The 18,573-nt window shown below is 37.1% G+C and overlaps 1 protein-coding gene across 28 annotated transcripts in view; it reads left to right on the top strand.

Moving 5' to 3' along the window:
* The window catches only part of LOC121316704 (neurexin-1-like), a 442,910-nt gene that overhangs the window by 353,915 nt on the left and 70,422 nt on the right, over nucleotides 1–18,573 (top strand). For all 28 annotated transcript variants that reach the window (XM_041251791.1, XM_041251800.1, XM_041251794.1 and 25 more), the window contains one exon: nucleotides 6,233–6,404. In XM_041251791.1, coding sequence (XP_041107725.1) covers nucleotides 6,233–6,404 — 172 coding nt within the window. The remainder of the gene's footprint in view (nucleotides 1–6,232; nucleotides 6,405–18,573) is intronic.

The following is an 18,573-nucleotide window of genomic DNA, read 5'->3' as shown; positions in this document are numbered from 1 at the left end:
CATGCTATCCAAAGAAATGTGCAGCTGGAGCGAAAAAATGTCATGTCACAGGCGAATACATAATATATTATATATATATATGATATATATATATATATATATATATATATATATATATATATATATATATATATATATATATATATATATAAGGAGATATATATATAGATATATCTATATATACGCAATTGTCATATGTCCGCCTGATTTTTTTTCTATGATTTGGCTCACTGAATTGGTTACAAGTACCCATTTAAGCTACTGTTGTGGTGGCAAAGTACCATTAAGTAGTCTCCTGCACTAAAAAATAAATAAAAATACATGCCTGTCATTGTTCTTTTGTTTTCATGACAATAACAACAACAACAACAACAACAGCTTTTCAAAACTACTGCATTAACATTAAAAATTAATGTTTAATTTTACTTTTGCCACACCAAAATCAAATATGTGTAGCTTTAGCAACTAAAGGCATTGGTGGGGACAGTGCTGTTGGAATTGTTTCTAATAGCACCCAAGTTTGAATCAAGGCTATTGTTGTGCAGTACAGCTTCCTAGCTGAAAATGTGTTTTTTATACATTGTATCAATTTTTCTGCACACACTTTCTCAGCTTTAAATGGAACCGAAACAACGATAGACATAGTGGCTCAATACATTCAATGTGAAACTATCCAATAATGCTTTAGCTACTTGATTTTTCGCAAGTTAACCTGAAATCCGAAGCCTCCCTTAATTTACAAATCAATGATAGAAATCGGAGGTGATAAAAACTCTTATTGTCAGGACTTAAGGAGACGTTACAGAGCATTCGCAGACAGTATTTTTTTGATTGACTTTCTAACCTCTATGTTCTCTCCTTTTGCATGAATTAATAGGCCACTGAAATAATGAATTACAGGATTTCCTCTATATAGCCATCAGTGCCCCAGTGTATTGACCGCCTGCACTGCATCCACCTACCCAGCACTGCAATCAGCACACCTAATGCATTTTCTTAATTACAGTATATATGTCAAGAGTTTGCCCTCCTTAAGGTAAAAAAGTGAGACATTTTGTACTGTTTTTGCTCTCATGCTAATCATCATGAACTAATGGTTTAAAAGTTTGCACATCAACTGAAGTGTCTTTACAGTGGTGGAAATCATTTAGAAAATTGGTGCTAAACTGTTTTGAATGTTTAGCACTAGAGAGCCTACTGCAGCTAAATTATCAAACCCTGATCAAGCCCCCCACCCCCCTCACAACTTCCCACACAACACAAACCTTCTTTCCTGTGTGTGTGGAGGAGAGTGGGCGGGTCATGTGAGTAGCCCAGACCCAGTGAGAAACTGTCATCATCTATGGTTGTTAACAAATGCAATGTAATGTTTCTGGCACTATATGAGAATCTAGCACAATAGTGGCAAATTTGCATACCTGCTTTAGTAGTTATGTCATGCGTGCCTACTTCGATGTGTTACACTTACTTGAAATCTATACATACAGTCAAGATAAAACATCATACTGATCAATCGTGATGAAGCATGATACATATCAATCGTGATAAAGCATGATACAGATCAATCGTGATGAAGCATGACACAGATCAATCGTGATGAAGCATGCTACAGATCAATCGTGATGAAGCATGATACAGATCAATCGTGATGAAGCATGACACAGATCTATCATGATGAAGCATGACACAGATCTATCATGATGAAGCATGATACAGATCAATCGTGATGAAGCATGATACAGATCAATCGTGATGAAGCATGATACAGATCAATCGTGATGAAGCATGATACAGATCAATCGTGATGAAGCACGCTACAGATCAATCGTGATGAAGCATGATACAGATCAATCGTGATGAAGCATGATACAGATCAATCGTGATGAAGCACGCTACAGATCAATCATGATGAAGCATGACAGATCAATCGTGATGAAGCATGATACAGATCAATTGTGATAAAGCATGACACAGATCTATCATGATGAAGCATGACACAGATCTATCATGATGAAGCATGACACAGATCTATCATGATGAAGCATGATACAGATCAATCGTGATGAAGCATGATGAAGCATGATACAGATCAATCGTGATGAAGCACGCTACAGATCAATCATGATGAAGCATGACAGATCAATCGTGATGAAGCATGATACAGATCAATCGTAATGAAGCATGATACAGATCAATTGTAATAAAGCATGACACAGATCTATCATGATGAAGCATGACACAGATCTATCATGATGAAGCATGATATGGATCAATCATGATGAAGCATGATACAGATCAATCGTGATGAAGCATGCTACAGATCAATCGTGATAAAGCATGACACAGATCTATCATGATGAAGCATGATACGGATCAATCGTGATGAAGCATGATACAGATCAATCGTGATGAAGCCTGATACAGATCAATAGTGATGAAGCACGCTACAGATCAATCATGATGAAGCATGACAGATCAATCGTGATGAAGCATGATACAGATCAATCGTGATAAAGCACGACACAGATCTATCATGATGAAGCATGATACAGATCAATCGTGATGAAGCATGATACAGATCAATTGTGATGAAGCATGATACAGATCAATCGTGATGAAGCATGGCACAGATCTATCGTGATGAAGCATGATACAGATCTATCGTGATGAAGCATGGTTCAGATCAATCAAAAGAAGTCTCCTGTATTCCCCTAGAACCGCCTGTCCAACTTCTATAAAACATTGCAAAGACATTTGCTGCAGTCAATTTTACATTTCCTGTGTTTTACTACAGAAGGACCCCTCAAAGGTTCACTACACTTGATATTTAATGTTTTCCTTGTTTATCTGTAAATCAGATGGTGAAAAAAAAAGATTTTTATGCTTGTCTGGGCATAATCTTTTCCCTGTGTATGTGTGCGACTGCCATGCAGAGTCTAAGAATTTCTCTGCCGACTCTATTTCTGATCCTAGATGTTTTGTTTGTGCTGTGTTATCTTTGGATGATTACAGAAATATTGCACCAATAACAGAACTCAGTGGAAAGAAGATAACTGTAATTTGTGTAACAGTGTTTTCTGTGTCTGTCACCCACACAATCAACCATACAGCGTGATACTTTGGATAATATGAAATTCTCAAAGAGGTTAGAAACAGAAAGCCTGTTAACATCACTGATTTTATTATCACCATAGCCCTGGGTTTGTATTTTGAACTTGATGATTCATTAGTAGAAATAAAAATATCATGCATTGCACCACGCACATAAGTATTTTTTTAAAGCATATTTGTGATTTTAAAGTGGTAAAAAAATGTACACAAAACTCATATGTGATATTAAGCAATTGATTTTGTATAAATTCAAGAGACAAGACCATGGCAGAGGTGTCATTCTGTATATAGGAACTGAGTCAAAGTATTAAAATGGCTCTTTGTCAACTACGCTACAGTTCCACATTTGCTGTTTGTTATGTATGCTGTACAAATTGAATCTGAAATCATTAAACTCATCAGTACATTTGTCTAATTTGAGTGAATTAAATCATTTATAAACTACCGTAAAAGCCAGTGTATAAGTCCCACCAATGTATAAGTCGCTCACCCCTTTTTAGTCCCCTCTAAGAATAGCTAGAAAATAGACTTATGCAAAGGTTTTTACAGTAAGTGTAGTTAGTTTAATAAAATAGTTTTTACAGGGTGATTATCATATATGTAATAAATCACATTTTTACCAGCTGAGTGGATAATGAGATTCACTATGTCACTGTTTAGGGCTCTGAAACATTTGTCTAGGTCATGGGTTTTTTGAAGTAATTGAATCATTTGGGTATTGGCAGTTCATCTTATCTAAAGTTACTGAAGTAATTTCATGTGTGCAAATATGTTTAACCCTTTGCAGTCCATTTATTCAGTGCTTGTCAGATCAAATTTATTTTCACACGCACTGTTTATTTTACATGCGCTGTTTACATTTTTTTTTATTGTTTAAACAGGTTTAAAAGGCATTGAATTGCAAAAGGACACTCAGTGCTGTATCTCCAGCCAAGGCCCACCCCTTGTTCGCCCTTTATTTTTCGCATACCTCTTTATAGACGTGCATACTGATTAATCCTCTCCTGATCACTCGTTTTATCACCAAGCTCCTCAATAATGTGATCCAAGTCATTATTTTATTACTATAACATCTCAAAAAGCTCTGCAAATGTCTGTGATATTCTTTGAGCACTGGATGCAAAAGCAGCTACCTCCTTTATGTCCGTGTTATCCCTGTAGTGCATGGGGCTATGAGATACGCCTTTTTTTCGGCTTCATTCGGCTCCTATCGGTCTCATTCGGCCATTGAAAGGGTTTTTCTGCTTTTTTAGGAGAAAAACAACTAGACACCTGTGCTTGGCATCTTTTTGATGATGTCGGACAAGGTCCAACATCGGACCAGAAAGGAAAAATTGTAATGTCGGACCTGCTGTTATAAAGAACTGCAACAGCTAAAAAATAAATGTGTATATATATATAGCTTTAAAACAAATCCACTGTTAATAAGCTGGTTGATATTTAATTCAGCCCTTTGTATCAAGTAATGAATGTCCACAGGCTTTGTTTCTGGGATGCATTCAGCATTGTGCTGGTTTGAAAGTCTTCACAAGGTGATTTTGCAATTACTAACAAGATATAAATATAGAAGCATTTGCATTCCTGGCTTGACAACATGCTATCACTTCTTCTTTGTTAAAAATCTGTATCACCTCCTACGATCTGAAACCTCAGTTAATTAGTTGAAGCTGAAGTGTTAGCTGAAGTCATCTTTATTTTTAGGCATCTCACATCTACCCATCTATTTCTGTAAGAGTATCGGAGTTGAGCTATTCATTTTTATTCATTATGGTCAACAATCCCTTGCAATCGGTCTTATAAGCAACTGTTCTTCTTATGTAATATTCGTATAGGGTATTCCCTAGAAAACAGTCTTCCAAGCTACAGTAGCACTGCTGTTCAACATAACCCTGTTCTCTAATAAACTGCAACTGGAATAAGCCATAGTTTGCTTCATACCTGGCAAATTGTATTATATTAGTACTAATCTTAAGTAACCGTACTGGATATACATATATGGATATGAACGTAATACAACCTTTACTCTTTTATACTCCTAATATGCTATAAAATTACATACTGTTCTGGTTGACCCTTTCACATTGGTTTCTTACTCTCCTCCATTATTTGTATTTGAATGGTTTAATCCCATTCCAGAAAATAGAGTCATCTGAAACACTGCCTAAAGATTTAATTATATTACTGTACAATCACAGAATCAGAGGATGAGTAATTCCATCTGAGACTATAGTCCAGTAATTGAATTCCAGAATTATTGTAGAATGAATGATGACAATCTTTATTTTTGATATTGTTATTTTAACATGATACCCCCAGTTATTTATATCATAGATACTATATACTATATATATATATATATATATATATATATATATATATATATAATATATATATATAATATATTATATCATTTAAAATAAAGGTTTAGGGCCACCCTGCACCACATGAAATTACCAGTGCACATACCGAGTGGGTATTTTTATATTGGCCTTGTTACAGAAATCACACGTTGCTCAAGCTTGATTAGAGACAGTCCCATGGGTAAAATATACTGACATGCCAGATATCCATGAGCGCAGAAACAGTGATACGTGATGATTAACACAGAAAATAACAGAAAAACAGATATACAGTATAACATGCAAATCCACAGGGTAAGAGCGAGGAACTGCATGTGCTCTTTGTCATTATTTTGACACCAGATTAGTATTATCCTATTGGGTAACACTTTACATTAACTGTCTCTAATTGTTGTGTATTTACATAGCAGTTAGTTGGTAAATACATGTGTACTTACACTTAATTGCAATGTCATTATACCTAGCTACAATGTATTTAACCCTAACCCTTTTCTGATGCAATTGTGTACTTATATATGTCATGCACAAGAGTTACACATTAAGTACCTGTAACTAAGCAGAATAACATTGTAATTATGTGTAAGTACACAGGTATTTACTAAGTAACTGCTATATAAATACATAGTAATTAGAGGCATGTCATGTAAAGTGTTACCCCATAATGTTGTCAGAATAATATTATACCTATACTAACATTATTCTAGTAGTACTGATGATTATTCAATAGCCTACTTATTTTATTTTATTTTCTTATTTTGCAGGAAAAGGGAAATATTGGAGTTATATTTAATGTTGGAACTGATGACATCACTATTGAAGAACCAGCTAAGTTTGTAAATGATGGAAAATACCATATAGTACGATTTACTCGGAGTGGTGGCAATGCCACACTACAGGTGGATGACCTGCCTGTCATTGAGCGATACCCAACAGGTAAGGAACGTGTCTACTTGAAAACTACATAGTACTTTAAAATGACCAAAACAAAATAATAATAATAAAACAAACAAAAAAAACTAAGATTATATGAGTATGTTTAAAAAAATAAATAAAAAATAAGTACCAACTATGCATTTCGTTAGCACCTAGGGATGTAAAAAAAATGTTGCACAATAACGAAAACACTGTGCTGTTGGTGTCTATGATGTTCTTTCTTTCTTGATATCAAATACCTAGTATCATTTAAAATGTCAAAATGTCAGCAAAACTGATGACTTTCAGGCATAAAAGCCACTAAATGTCAAAGCGCCCTTATTGAGTCACAAACATTTAAATTGCTAAAAGGCTTTGACCGAAGCTGCAACAGGTCCTGTGCAATCCAAATTCAAAACACTAACCTCAAATCTTTCCTTCAACTTGGATATTCACAAATACATTTTTTCAAGTCAATAGGAAATGCTTATATCATAATTGTCTTATGAAAATGAAATTTTGTTGTAGTATAATGAACTTAATATAACCTCCTTATTGTTTATAAACCTATTATATTCTGCATATTTAGATACACCATCCAGGCCAATACAATAGACCCAACATAAGAACATAAGACATTTTAGAATGAGAAAAGGCCATTTGGCCACCTGTGCTCGTTCGCTTAATGCAAGCTTGGTCCGTTAACACGGGAAAAACAAAAAAAAACAACAAAAAAAACAAATTAGTAGGGGAAATGAAACCTCTGAGAATCCGTGGCTAATCGGACCGCCCTTCCTCCAGGTGGCTAGCTAAAGAGGGTTATACAGTATTGTTTATGACAGCATCCAGTCTATTCTTGAAGGATCCGTTAGTCTCTGCTTCAAAAGCTCTGTCTGGGAGCCTGTTCCACTGGTTCAGCACCTTTGTGTGCCCTTGCATAGCATGCACTTTGTCCAATGTCTTCAGAAGGCTTATGAATAGTATACTGTATTTAATCAATCAAAACAAACTTTAAAAAAGCCTTTATCTAAAACATTTTTTCATCATGGTCCAATGTATTTACATGTACAGTACAAAGAAGGTACACTATGTAAACAGTAGAGTATGAAAATGCCATTATACACATTTGTAGCCAGTTTCATTGTACTTGAATCCACGGTCATTTTAAAGAAGCAATCCATAGTTTGACATGTACATTACTTCTTGGTTTGTTAATAAACCTTTAGTTTAAGTGCAAAACATTAACAGTAATAAAGTCAGCCAGTATATATAATCTAAGATGGATTTCACAGTAACTGTGCTCCTTTCTGTGAATTAAATGTAGTCAATCTCACATCATGTTTTATAGCCTTTATGGTCATGCACATTGCTTTTATCAAATGGAAGAAGTTGTATGCACAGGAATCAATCTGCATTTCCAGCCTTAGGTATGAGAGTGAAGTAACCGCTTTTGACATGTGCAATATAGCTGGATTCACCTCAGGTTAAACAACTATGATTCATATAAGTCAATAATAGTCTGGAGCCATAGCACTGAAGCAAAGTTATTCTGACCTAGAATATCCGAAAAGCTACCAAGCTTCAAGATTTATATTGACAGATGTGGTGGCATGGAAAAACATTGGTATTAATAATAATAATAATAATAATAATAATAATAATAATAATAATAATAATAATAATTAATATATCCCATGTTGAATGCCTTAAATAACCTTGTCTGTTGTATTAAATCAATTTGTTTGTATTTGTAAGTTGAGTCAAATTCTGCTTGCTGCTTAGAAGCCACTTTTAGCTTATTATCAGTAAATATATTTTGACATAGGTAAGACACATTTTGCAAAAGCTTCAGCTTTGTGTATGGTTTTATTTTATTTTTTTTGTTGTTTTTTTTTTTTTTTTTTTTGAAAAAAAAAAATAAAAAAATTGTGCCTTCTCTATGGTTTAAACAGTTTTATAACCTGATGTATAAAACATTGCAAAAAGGTTTAATGAATTCTAAACCATATGAAGTTAACTGAAGCAGGTCCCACAATGACTTATACAATGTATAATACATACACAAAATGTATAATACATATACACACGTACATGCACAAAACAGATTCCATGTTCAGCTCTTCAGAGAATATTCATTTTAGCCTTATGAGATTTTCTTCATGGGATGTTTTGTCCATGATGTAGTACTTATTACATGGTACTTAGAAACAACCAACCCAACATGGAGGAGATTAACTTCACAAACACAATGCTATCCTCAGCTGTCCCGTCTGGTACAGCAGTGGTGCCCTGGTATTGTCAGAAATCAAGGACAATAACACCAGTAGAGGCTTTCAGCCTGATCCAACATAATCGTATTAAAAAGCCACATTTAAGATACTTAAGAGCCATTAGATGTTCTCATCCCAATTAGTATGTCCCATTGGTCTATAGATGTTGATAGTCTCAGTTTCTTTTCAATTACGTCTGGCAACAAGCTTGTAGAGTTCAAATTCATGCCCTTGACCCAATGGAATTACAATGTATCGATTGATGCCAGCCAAAACAAAGGTGTGGATTGCACTGACTCAAATTGTATGGGAAAATCCAGAGATCTCATTGGCTAACAAGCATAGCAAGTGTTTACTTTTTTTAATGCATAGTTTTTATATTTATACAATTTTGTATTGCACTGAAATGTGTCGTACACATTTATTTATTGAAGGGTGCATGTGTGGATGTGTTATTTGGTGACCATTTCATTCCTGATAACTATATTATTATGATTATTTTATTATAATGTCTTTATACAGATGTACCCATTGTGCCTCATTTACAAAAATACTAAATGCAACCATTACCGAATGAGTATTTAACTCCGAAAGACCAGAATCCTGATAATTATATGCAAAAGCTACTCTAAGCATGTAATGCAGACGTGGCCCTGCCCCTGAGGCCACAAAAGGACTGTGCTCACAGATCTCAGCACCATTCTTCCTTTAAAGACTGACCTGATCGGAGTGCCTTGTTCACATAAGTACTTGTTGCTTCTATCTGTATATATTGCATTTATTGTGTTTTTAAGGAAATTATATGTGATATTAAATTAATTGCTGTAACAGTTTTTTACTAATTATGTGTATTGGTGTACACTACAGCCTGTTGCTTGTTACGTCTTGCTGCAGCCTTGTGCCCCATGTGAAGCAAGCAGCTCGATTCGCTTCTTCCCAGGGATGCAGTAACATAAGTTGGCTGCCTTTGTGCTTTCCCACCAGGCAGCATAGCTCCGGCTGGAGCTTATTTTATTTCTCGTTTTTGCTAATTAGCACAATTTGAGATGTTTTATATTATTTCTGTAATTACTGTTTTTGTTGAGAAAGTATTTTCTTTTTTGTGTTTTTTTCTGTTTTTTGCTGTGACTACGAACTGGGAACAAGGTTACCGCACCGGTTCCAGTACCGTCCTGGTACTGACCCAGTGCTGAAGCCACCGAACAGGTACCAAACCAACCTGGCGCAGTCCTGGTGCTATCCTTGTACCGACCTGGTGCTAAAGTTACAGAACCGGTACCGAACTTACCCGGTACCATCCAGGTACCAACCTGGTTCCAGCCCACTAGCGACCAGTGCCAAGGTCACTGGTCCGGTACCAAACTGATCCAGCTCGGGCGTTTACCCTCCTGGTTGATATCTGTAAGCAGAGTGATGCAGCAACTGTATAGCGCTCTGCGTCCCTTACTCCTGCTCAGCAATCCCCATCACCATCTCTTAGAGAGATGGCTGCATCCTCACCATATGGCTCTGTGCCAAGAGAGAGTAGACGACGCACCCAGGAAAGTAGCCCAAGCAGGAAGCCATCCTCGCAGTCTTCTTCATCCTCCTCGAGCTCTGCTTCTCCGTCTCCTCCCCGTGAAAGAGGAAGAAGAGCCACCATTCCGGATGATAGGCAGACTCAGAGCAGATGAAGGAATGCAGGAATGTTCGTCACCACCTGCATCACCTGCCCTGTTTTTCCCCTTAGGGCTACGAGCGCAGATTGGCCACAGGAGGACATACTGCTCATCGCTGCCACTGATGAGTTGGCGTTCCCATCTGATGACATGGAGTCTTACAGTCCCCTGCAGTTAAGCTGTTGACAGAGCTTTCCACGCAGATCAAGAAGGCCACTGCAATTTTGCAAGTGCCCAGGCCTACAGCAGGGGAAACAAGGCAGCCGATTTTTGACGATGAGCTTACTACCTCTATCGTACTCCACCCCCCCGATGCCAGTTCTCCCAGATATTCTTTTTGAAATCTAGTCTTCCTGGGACAATCCGGCAACACCTCCTGCTGTTTCCCAGTTAATGGACACCCTTTTATAGGGTGCATGATGTGGAGAAGCTGGGTATGGCCCATTTTCCGCCGGTTGAGGCTTCTATTGCCACCTTGGTCCAGATGCCTAATTTAACTCTCCTATCCAAAGACGCTACCTGCCCTAAAAAGCAGTGCCGGGTCTCTGAGGTGATCCTCAAGACAGCCTATTCAGCCAGTACATATGCCACACAGCTAGAGAACTACAACAGCATCCTTGTAGCTTACCAGTCGAAATTGCTATGGTCCCTTTCTGAAAACTACAGGCCCTCACCAGAGACAGAAGCCACAGGCCAAGCCACAGGCTCAGCAGCAGCCCTAGGAATTTGCTGCCACAGCCCCAGATGTCTGGGTGCTTACTGCCATTCAGACCAGCTATTCACAGCAGTTCAAGCACGTTCTCCCTCCCTTTCTGGGTGTGTCTACAAAATCAGTCACGGACCCACAGGACGCCACTGTGCTGTCTCAGGGGGTAGCAGCTCGGCTGCAAAAATGGTCTATTCTCATGATAGACCCCCTCCAGTTGGAGGAGGGGCTCTACACCAGGTAATTCCTAGTACCCAAGCATGATGGTAGTCTTAGACCAATCCTCAACAAATCAACCTGTATCTGGAGGAAGTTCATAATGTTGACGATGCAACAGCTGTTGCATTGAATCGGGCCAGAAGACTAGTTCACCATGGTGGACCTCAAAGACTCTCATTTCCACATCCTCATAAAACCAGCACACAGGAAGTGCCTGTGGTTCACCTTTCATGGAACAGCATACAAGTTCCATGTACTGCCATTAGGCCTCTCCCTAGTTCCCTGTGCCTTCTCCAAGTGCATGGAAGCTATCTTGGCCCCATTGAGACTCAAAGGCATCAGAAGCCCACACAGTACTTGTCACCGGGCACCTTCAACGTTTGGGCCTTATGATGAATCACGCGAAGAGCCAGCTCATGCCTTCTCAGACAGGATTCCAGTGCCATGCTGGCCACTCTGTCAGGCGGCAGAGTGCACAGAATAGCCACCTGTTTGAAGCTTTTTCATCACAACAAAGCACTCACAAAAGGAACGTTCCAGAAACATCTCGGCCTGATGGCAGCAACTTCCCAGACCCTTCCATTGGGTCTCCTGCATATGTGCTGATGAAGCCTCATGAAGCCTCCATTTGAGCCCCTGCATCCAGCTGAGCTGAAATTTTTATCATTCATGCAGCTTTCTGGCACGCTATCACCGCACGTTAACTTTCTTGATAGCAAAAGACCCATCCATTTTTACCAAAGCCAGGACAAAGGTCCTGCTCCATAACAGTCCTGCCTTTTTACCAAAGACTATCTTGGAATTCCATGTCAACCAGTCTGTGGAATTGGAGGCTCTCCATCCACCTCCTTTCCAGTCTGACAGAAAGCAACAGCTCTATATGCTCGTCCCAGTTCAGGCCCTGGTGTACTACGTTAACAGGACAAAAAGTTAGAGGCAGTCAGAACAATTCGTCTGCTATGGGACAAAATCCCATGGTTAAGCCCTGTCTATGCAGCGGCTGTCCAAGTGGAGAGCAGACACTGTCAGGGCTGCCCATGACCCTCCAGAAAAGCTCACTGCCCATTCCACTGGGGGCATGGCAACTTCGTGGGCTTTATTCCAGGGTGCATCTCTCAAGGACATATGCAATGTGGTGGTCTGAGCTACTCCGCATACCTTCACTAGGTTCTACAGACTTAATGTTGTGGATCCTCAAAACCCTGATTTTGGAACTAGAAGTGAGTTCACCCTCACGTTTTTCACCCTAGCTAATTACTGGGATTCCGACTGGTAAAACACAGGGCAGCTTTTAGCTTAGCCTTGTAGCGTTCTAGTCATCTGCAATCTTGCATTCGGTAATTAAACATTTCGTACTTGATAGAGATGTAACCAATAACCTTCAAGGTCACTGCGTTCATGATTGCAGCAGGCTTGAAAGAAAAATGACCTTGAGATCTGTGACCGCAGTTCTTTTGTGCCCTCGGGGCAACTTTGGTATGCAATTTTCAGGATGCTGGTCTTTAGGAAATAAATATCCATTTGGTAATGGTTACATTTCTATTTGAAGGATCCAGGGTTATGATAATAACCTAATGTTCTCTCAAACGTGTGCAAACCCTTGAGACTGCCAAACTAACAGAATCCTGAGAGCGTAAATTACAGCCAGTGTTAATCTTTTCCACCAGAACATTCAGATAAGGAGGTACCAAACCTTTAAGAACCTTAAGAGCAAAACAACACCAATGAAAAAGCCTACGATTTATGACAGCTAGCCTAGTTTAATATGCATGTGACAATGGTGTGTCAAAGAGGGAGAATCAGGAAGCAATCTCCAGCATGAATTATATATTACATCCAGTTTGTTCAAAGACCTCTTGGAAGCAAACTGGTAGTAACCATAATCTAGGATAGGAAGAATTGTAGCAGTCACTAACTTTATGTAATATAGCCCCCACAGTTAAAAGGAAATTTATGGGCTCTGTGTACTGAATGTAACTAGAACACTACAAATCAGCCTGCCTTAACAGAGAGCTGACCCACATACACTGAAGAGGTTATTTTTTTGCTATGCAAATTGGTCACGTTAAACAAATGTCCTACAGTAATTACTTATTAGACATTATACGACTATGAGCTCAACGGCATTGAAAATCTCTTTAAAACTAGTTCAAAGGACCAATGACTGGTCTTCAGAACTGTAGGAACATGCTGTATGTATATTGAAAAAGTTACATCACGATGGCCTCTTCAAACAGAATATTGGGAGTGGCAATACTGATTCAGCAAATTATTTTCAATTACAATATTATACACAGTGGCACACAATTTCTCACATAACTGACTTAAAGTTTCCTGTAACACTTTACTTTAAGTGTATCTAATTACTATGTATTTACGTAATACTTACTTAATAAATACGTGTGTGCCTACACATAGTTACAATGTTATTATGCATAGTTACAATGTACTTAATGTGTAAATATTTTTACACACTATAACCCTAACCTTAACCCTAACCTTTTCTGATACAATTGTGTACTTAGATCGTGCAATATTCACACATTAAGTACACTATGCATAAAACATTGCAATTATATGTAAGTATACATGAATTTACCAAGTAACTAATATGTAAATACATAGTAATTAGAGACACAATGTAAAGTGTTACCACATTTCCTTACAGTGGTAGTTCAAATGTGCTAATATTACCTTTTACTTACCATTTATGCCAATAATAATATTACATGGTGGGCTTTTTTGTCAAAACATTACATCTATTACATTGGTATTCCAGTGGATTGCAATAGGGTTGCATTACAGTGTATTTTGGAATAATCAAAGCTAGTCACAATTAAATATTGTATATTTTATTTAACTTTAAAACATACCTTATTGCTGCCTTATCTGACTTTTTGTAGTAAATGAAAATACACCGAGGCTTGGTGAATGCAAATGTTGTGTTCGCAAAGCCTGGCTGCACAGATAAGGAGTTTTATAAATAACATGTCATCTAAACCTGGTCAACAAGGCTTTGTGACGGCAGGTAAAGGAATGAGTTTGGAAGAGAATCAGGTCTGATAACACACGCCTCCTCTCTGTAACCCCAGATCAATACACCGCAAGACTGGATTGCATCCTTAATGATGTTTAACATTAATAAAGACGGGGACAATTTGCAGTATTTCAGTATGCTGCAGCATCTCAAATATAGACAGTAAAAATTAGCTCACAAGCTGTGCAATTTTTTTTTTCTCCTAAAGTTAGGCAAAAGAAAGGCAAACCCCACACTGTAAAATGCTATATTATTATAAATAATAAAATGCTATATTATTATAAATAATAAAATGCTATATTATTATAAATAATAAAATGATATATTATTATAAAGAACTGGCAGCAATCTGACTGTAGTTCTACAATATTAAAACAAAGTATGCGCCACTGGATTATGTGGTTCTTTTAAAATTGAATCAACTATTAAATGTTCAATAGTGCTAAATTGATACTCAAAAGAAAATGAATTGTCTGGTTTCACAGACCCTGATTAACACTAATATTGGACTAACTGATGTCATTTTAGGTAAAGCAGTCCAAGATTAATAGGGGTCTGTAAAACCAGCCAATTGAAAACATTTTGAAGACACTAAAGATTTCTACTTGAAACAAATTTTCACTGATCTGATTTTAAAATAACAAGTAAGATTGTTTGCAAGCAGTTTGCAGACAACTGTTTTTTTTTTTTTTTTTTTTTTCTTAATATTTTTCTGAATCCACTGTAAACTTTTTAAGGAATAGTGGCCAGGAGACCTAGTTTGAGGCATCTTTGCTGTATCAAACCCCAAGTCTCCCCTGGTGTGCAATGCAATGGCCTGAAACTTAGTCTTCTGAAACTAAGTCCTAAGCCACAAAGTGGCTTTGTGTTCCCTCAGGTTAAGTCTGATGTTATGTGGAACATATTTAAGTGGTCTGAATACATGTGTTTTTTTTGTGTTAGTGACACGAATTAAAGACATGTCCTGAGGACTGCAGCAGAGCTAGCATGCACCTGTGCTCTCATATCACATTGTGCGTGCATCCCATCCTGTTATTTACATCCTCTGTTTACATCCCTTGCCAATAGCATGAAAGAAAAATGTGTACAATTTATAAAAATAGATCACTTGAAAGAGATTACTCTTTTTATATGAAGATAACTATAAGGCATAAATGTCCAAACAGCAATTCCACTCTCATACCCAGCTGAAAAATAAATAAATAAATAAATAAACAAATAAATAAAACAAGCAAAACAAAATAAAGAGCTTTTTCACCACAGGCCTTTTCAGTGGCCACAGTGGTGACATGAAACAAATTTTGTTCTCCTCTCTGCCATTTTCTCTCATCGCTGGGAGCCTTTGGCTTTTCTGCTTGCAAGTGCTTGTCCAAATAATGACCTCTCCACCATTGTTCCAGTTAGGTTGCATCTAACCATGCATAACCCTTAGAGAATTGTCCCTCTGACAAGATTCAGGTCCTGTGCAGTCTAATAGATGAGACAGTGGTGATAAAGCACTTGCAATGGCCCTTAGGTTTGAATGGCAAGCAACAACAGCTGTATATATATATATATATATATATATATATATATATATATATATATATATATATATATATATATATATATATATATATATATATATATATATTTTTGTTTATAGATTTTAGATTCATTGAGATTAATTGTCTTTTTTGAGCACTTAAAAATAAACAGCACACAGAGCTAAAGACCAGTCATTGGTATTTGACAATTTTATAGCCGACATTGACATTTTAAACAAGATGAGATTGCGGCAGGCACAGTTAAGTTACTCAGAAGCCACAGACATTAGATTTATTTATTTATTTATTTTTTGTTAACCATTTATCTTCATAATACTATTGTTCTGTGATGTCTTATTTTTTTAACTGAACCATAAAAATCATATTATGGGTCTAACCAAAACATTATCACACATGTAAAATATGCTATTTGGAAATTGTAGAACACCAACAGTATCCACAGGATTAGAATGGATCTATCTAGATATTATGGCAGTAGTTTTATTTATCTTCTCTGTGCTAATAGAATATCACCTTATAGTTTTTGACTATAAGGTGTTAGTGTGCATTATAAAACAGCCAATAATTATCCAGCTTTGCAAATTTGCAAGTTCAAAATCCACCTTGACAGGCCAGGCATCTGTCCCATCTGAGGTGTGAGCAAGTGTGTTTATTCACACATGCAAACTAATAAATCCCATTGAATAAAAGCTTTGGGTTATCATGTGTGGCTTCCTGATCTGACTTTTTAGTGTAGTGCTATTGCTTACCTACTCTAGCACACACTATCCAGTTACTGAGAAATATCCATTTCTCAGAATAGTGTTTGTATAAAAATTGCAGAATGACTGACTTACACAATCAGTCCCCTAGCTGCATGTTGTATGCTGGTGCTGTCTGGTGTCTGATTATCAAGTATCACATGTGTGAAATTGGTTCATCTCTAGTCTACACGATTTGAAGCTACCTAAGGCAACTTGTATATGGAAATTTCAGAAAAAAAAAGCTTTAATATAGTTGTCTGTTACTGATGAAATATACAATATTATGTCACTATGTTTTGTGAATGGTGAAAGCTTTCTTGGAAATAAAATAGAAAGATCAAAACTGGTTGTAACTTGGTGACATTTTTATGCCATTCTCACAGTTTTTTTTTCCCTCAATTCTTGCAGCAACAAAATAAGAAAGAAAAAGATAATATATTATGTAGGCGATCTTAAATAAAAGGACTCATGATAAAAAAAGGAGTGCTTTGAGTAACAGTCTACATTGCTTTTTGTATTAAACAATCCTAAAGGACACTTCTAAATGCTGTGACATTATGACTTGAAAAAAACATGGCTTTAACATTTGGGTGCCAGTACTTTGCAGGTGTATAAAATGGCAGGGTGATCCTTGCCACATAAAACAATCTCAAAAATATGTTCCAAAATATATATTTAGACCCAAACATTTTGTTAGCCACAGATACTAGTCTTTGAGATACCTAATAATAAGCAAACCTCTCTCTTTTTTTTTTTGTTTGTGGCATTTTTTACTACATGCTCTTACATACTACAGCCCTTGGCTTTTAAAAGTTAAAAGCCTAAAAGCTTTCTTTTTTCTTGTTTTACCCTAAATCCTTCCTAATCCTAAATACATAACCCCTATATGTAAGTAGTCATTGCTGTTACTTACTGAGAGAAATGTCACTCTAACATTACAAAATAATATATAAACCCCTTTTCCCCTTTGACATACTTAAGTTTGATAAGAGTAGGACAAATTCCTCCCCTTATCCTGTTTGCAATTCAATTATCAAACCAGAACGGTACCCAGAAATAAGACTTCACCATTCTTCTCTTGGCTCTTGTATATGCCCGAGTCAATACCTCATTTTAAGAAAAGTAGCTCATGTGCAGGATTAGGCCAAAATGTCATTATGTGTTTTGATTCACTCCAGTTTGTGATCTTGTCTGCTGGGTATCTGGAAACTTGTAGGAGTCTCTTTGTTTTCTTGTTGTTTGTTTTTGTTTTGTTCTGTTTTTGGTTTCTGAGGGGGTGTTGCCCATGCACTCAAGAGCACAGATTGATCCTTCAAGACTAGTCAGACAACCAGTAATCAAGTTTCTCATAACCGCATTCCCGTCAGTCTGCCCCCGCTTGGATATATTTGAACCCACTGTCCTGCTATTGGAAATTGTACCTGGAAGAAGGCTGAAACCTATAGTAACGTTTTTGACAGCTTATCGATAATAAGTAATTACAGTTTCTACAGACCACACAACAGCCCATAGTGATGAGTTGGGACACCACTCGTTGTTATTCTGCTGCTGTTCTTAGATGAGGCTGGGCATTGTTGATGCATCCTGTAACTACAGAACATCTAAAATGCATGCATAGATGTGAATGAAAACACTCAAACATCGAACATTGCTAGAATGAAGCAACCTACGAAGGGTGTTTTTTTTTTCCCCCGATTGGATTTTTGAGACTTGCATGTGATACTTTTCCACAGTATAACAAGAACTGTAACATCTGAGTGCAAAAAAACAACAAGGAAATATTCTAACCTCTGTGGTTTCAATGAGTCAATGAGCCAATGTTATAGTGCATAAAATATTGTATCACAGGGCACTGAGACATAACTAGGTCTTTCATCTATTGTGTTCTACTGTCGAGATTAGTATTTAGCCCCCTCTCCTTTCCAAGAACACCATTTCACATCGAATGACTGACACTTTTATTTCACAGAACAAAATGGAATTAGACTGAGGCGATTGCAATATAATACA

Source organism: Polyodon spathula, chromosome 6 (genome assembly GCF_017654505.1).
Source record: "Polyodon spathula isolate WHYD16114869_AA chromosome 6, ASM1765450v1, whole genome shotgun sequence".
Lineage (NCBI taxonomy): Eukaryota > Metazoa > Chordata > Actinopteri > Acipenseriformes > Polyodontidae > Polyodon > Polyodon spathula.
This window is presented reverse-complemented; position numbering and strand designations above follow the sequence as displayed.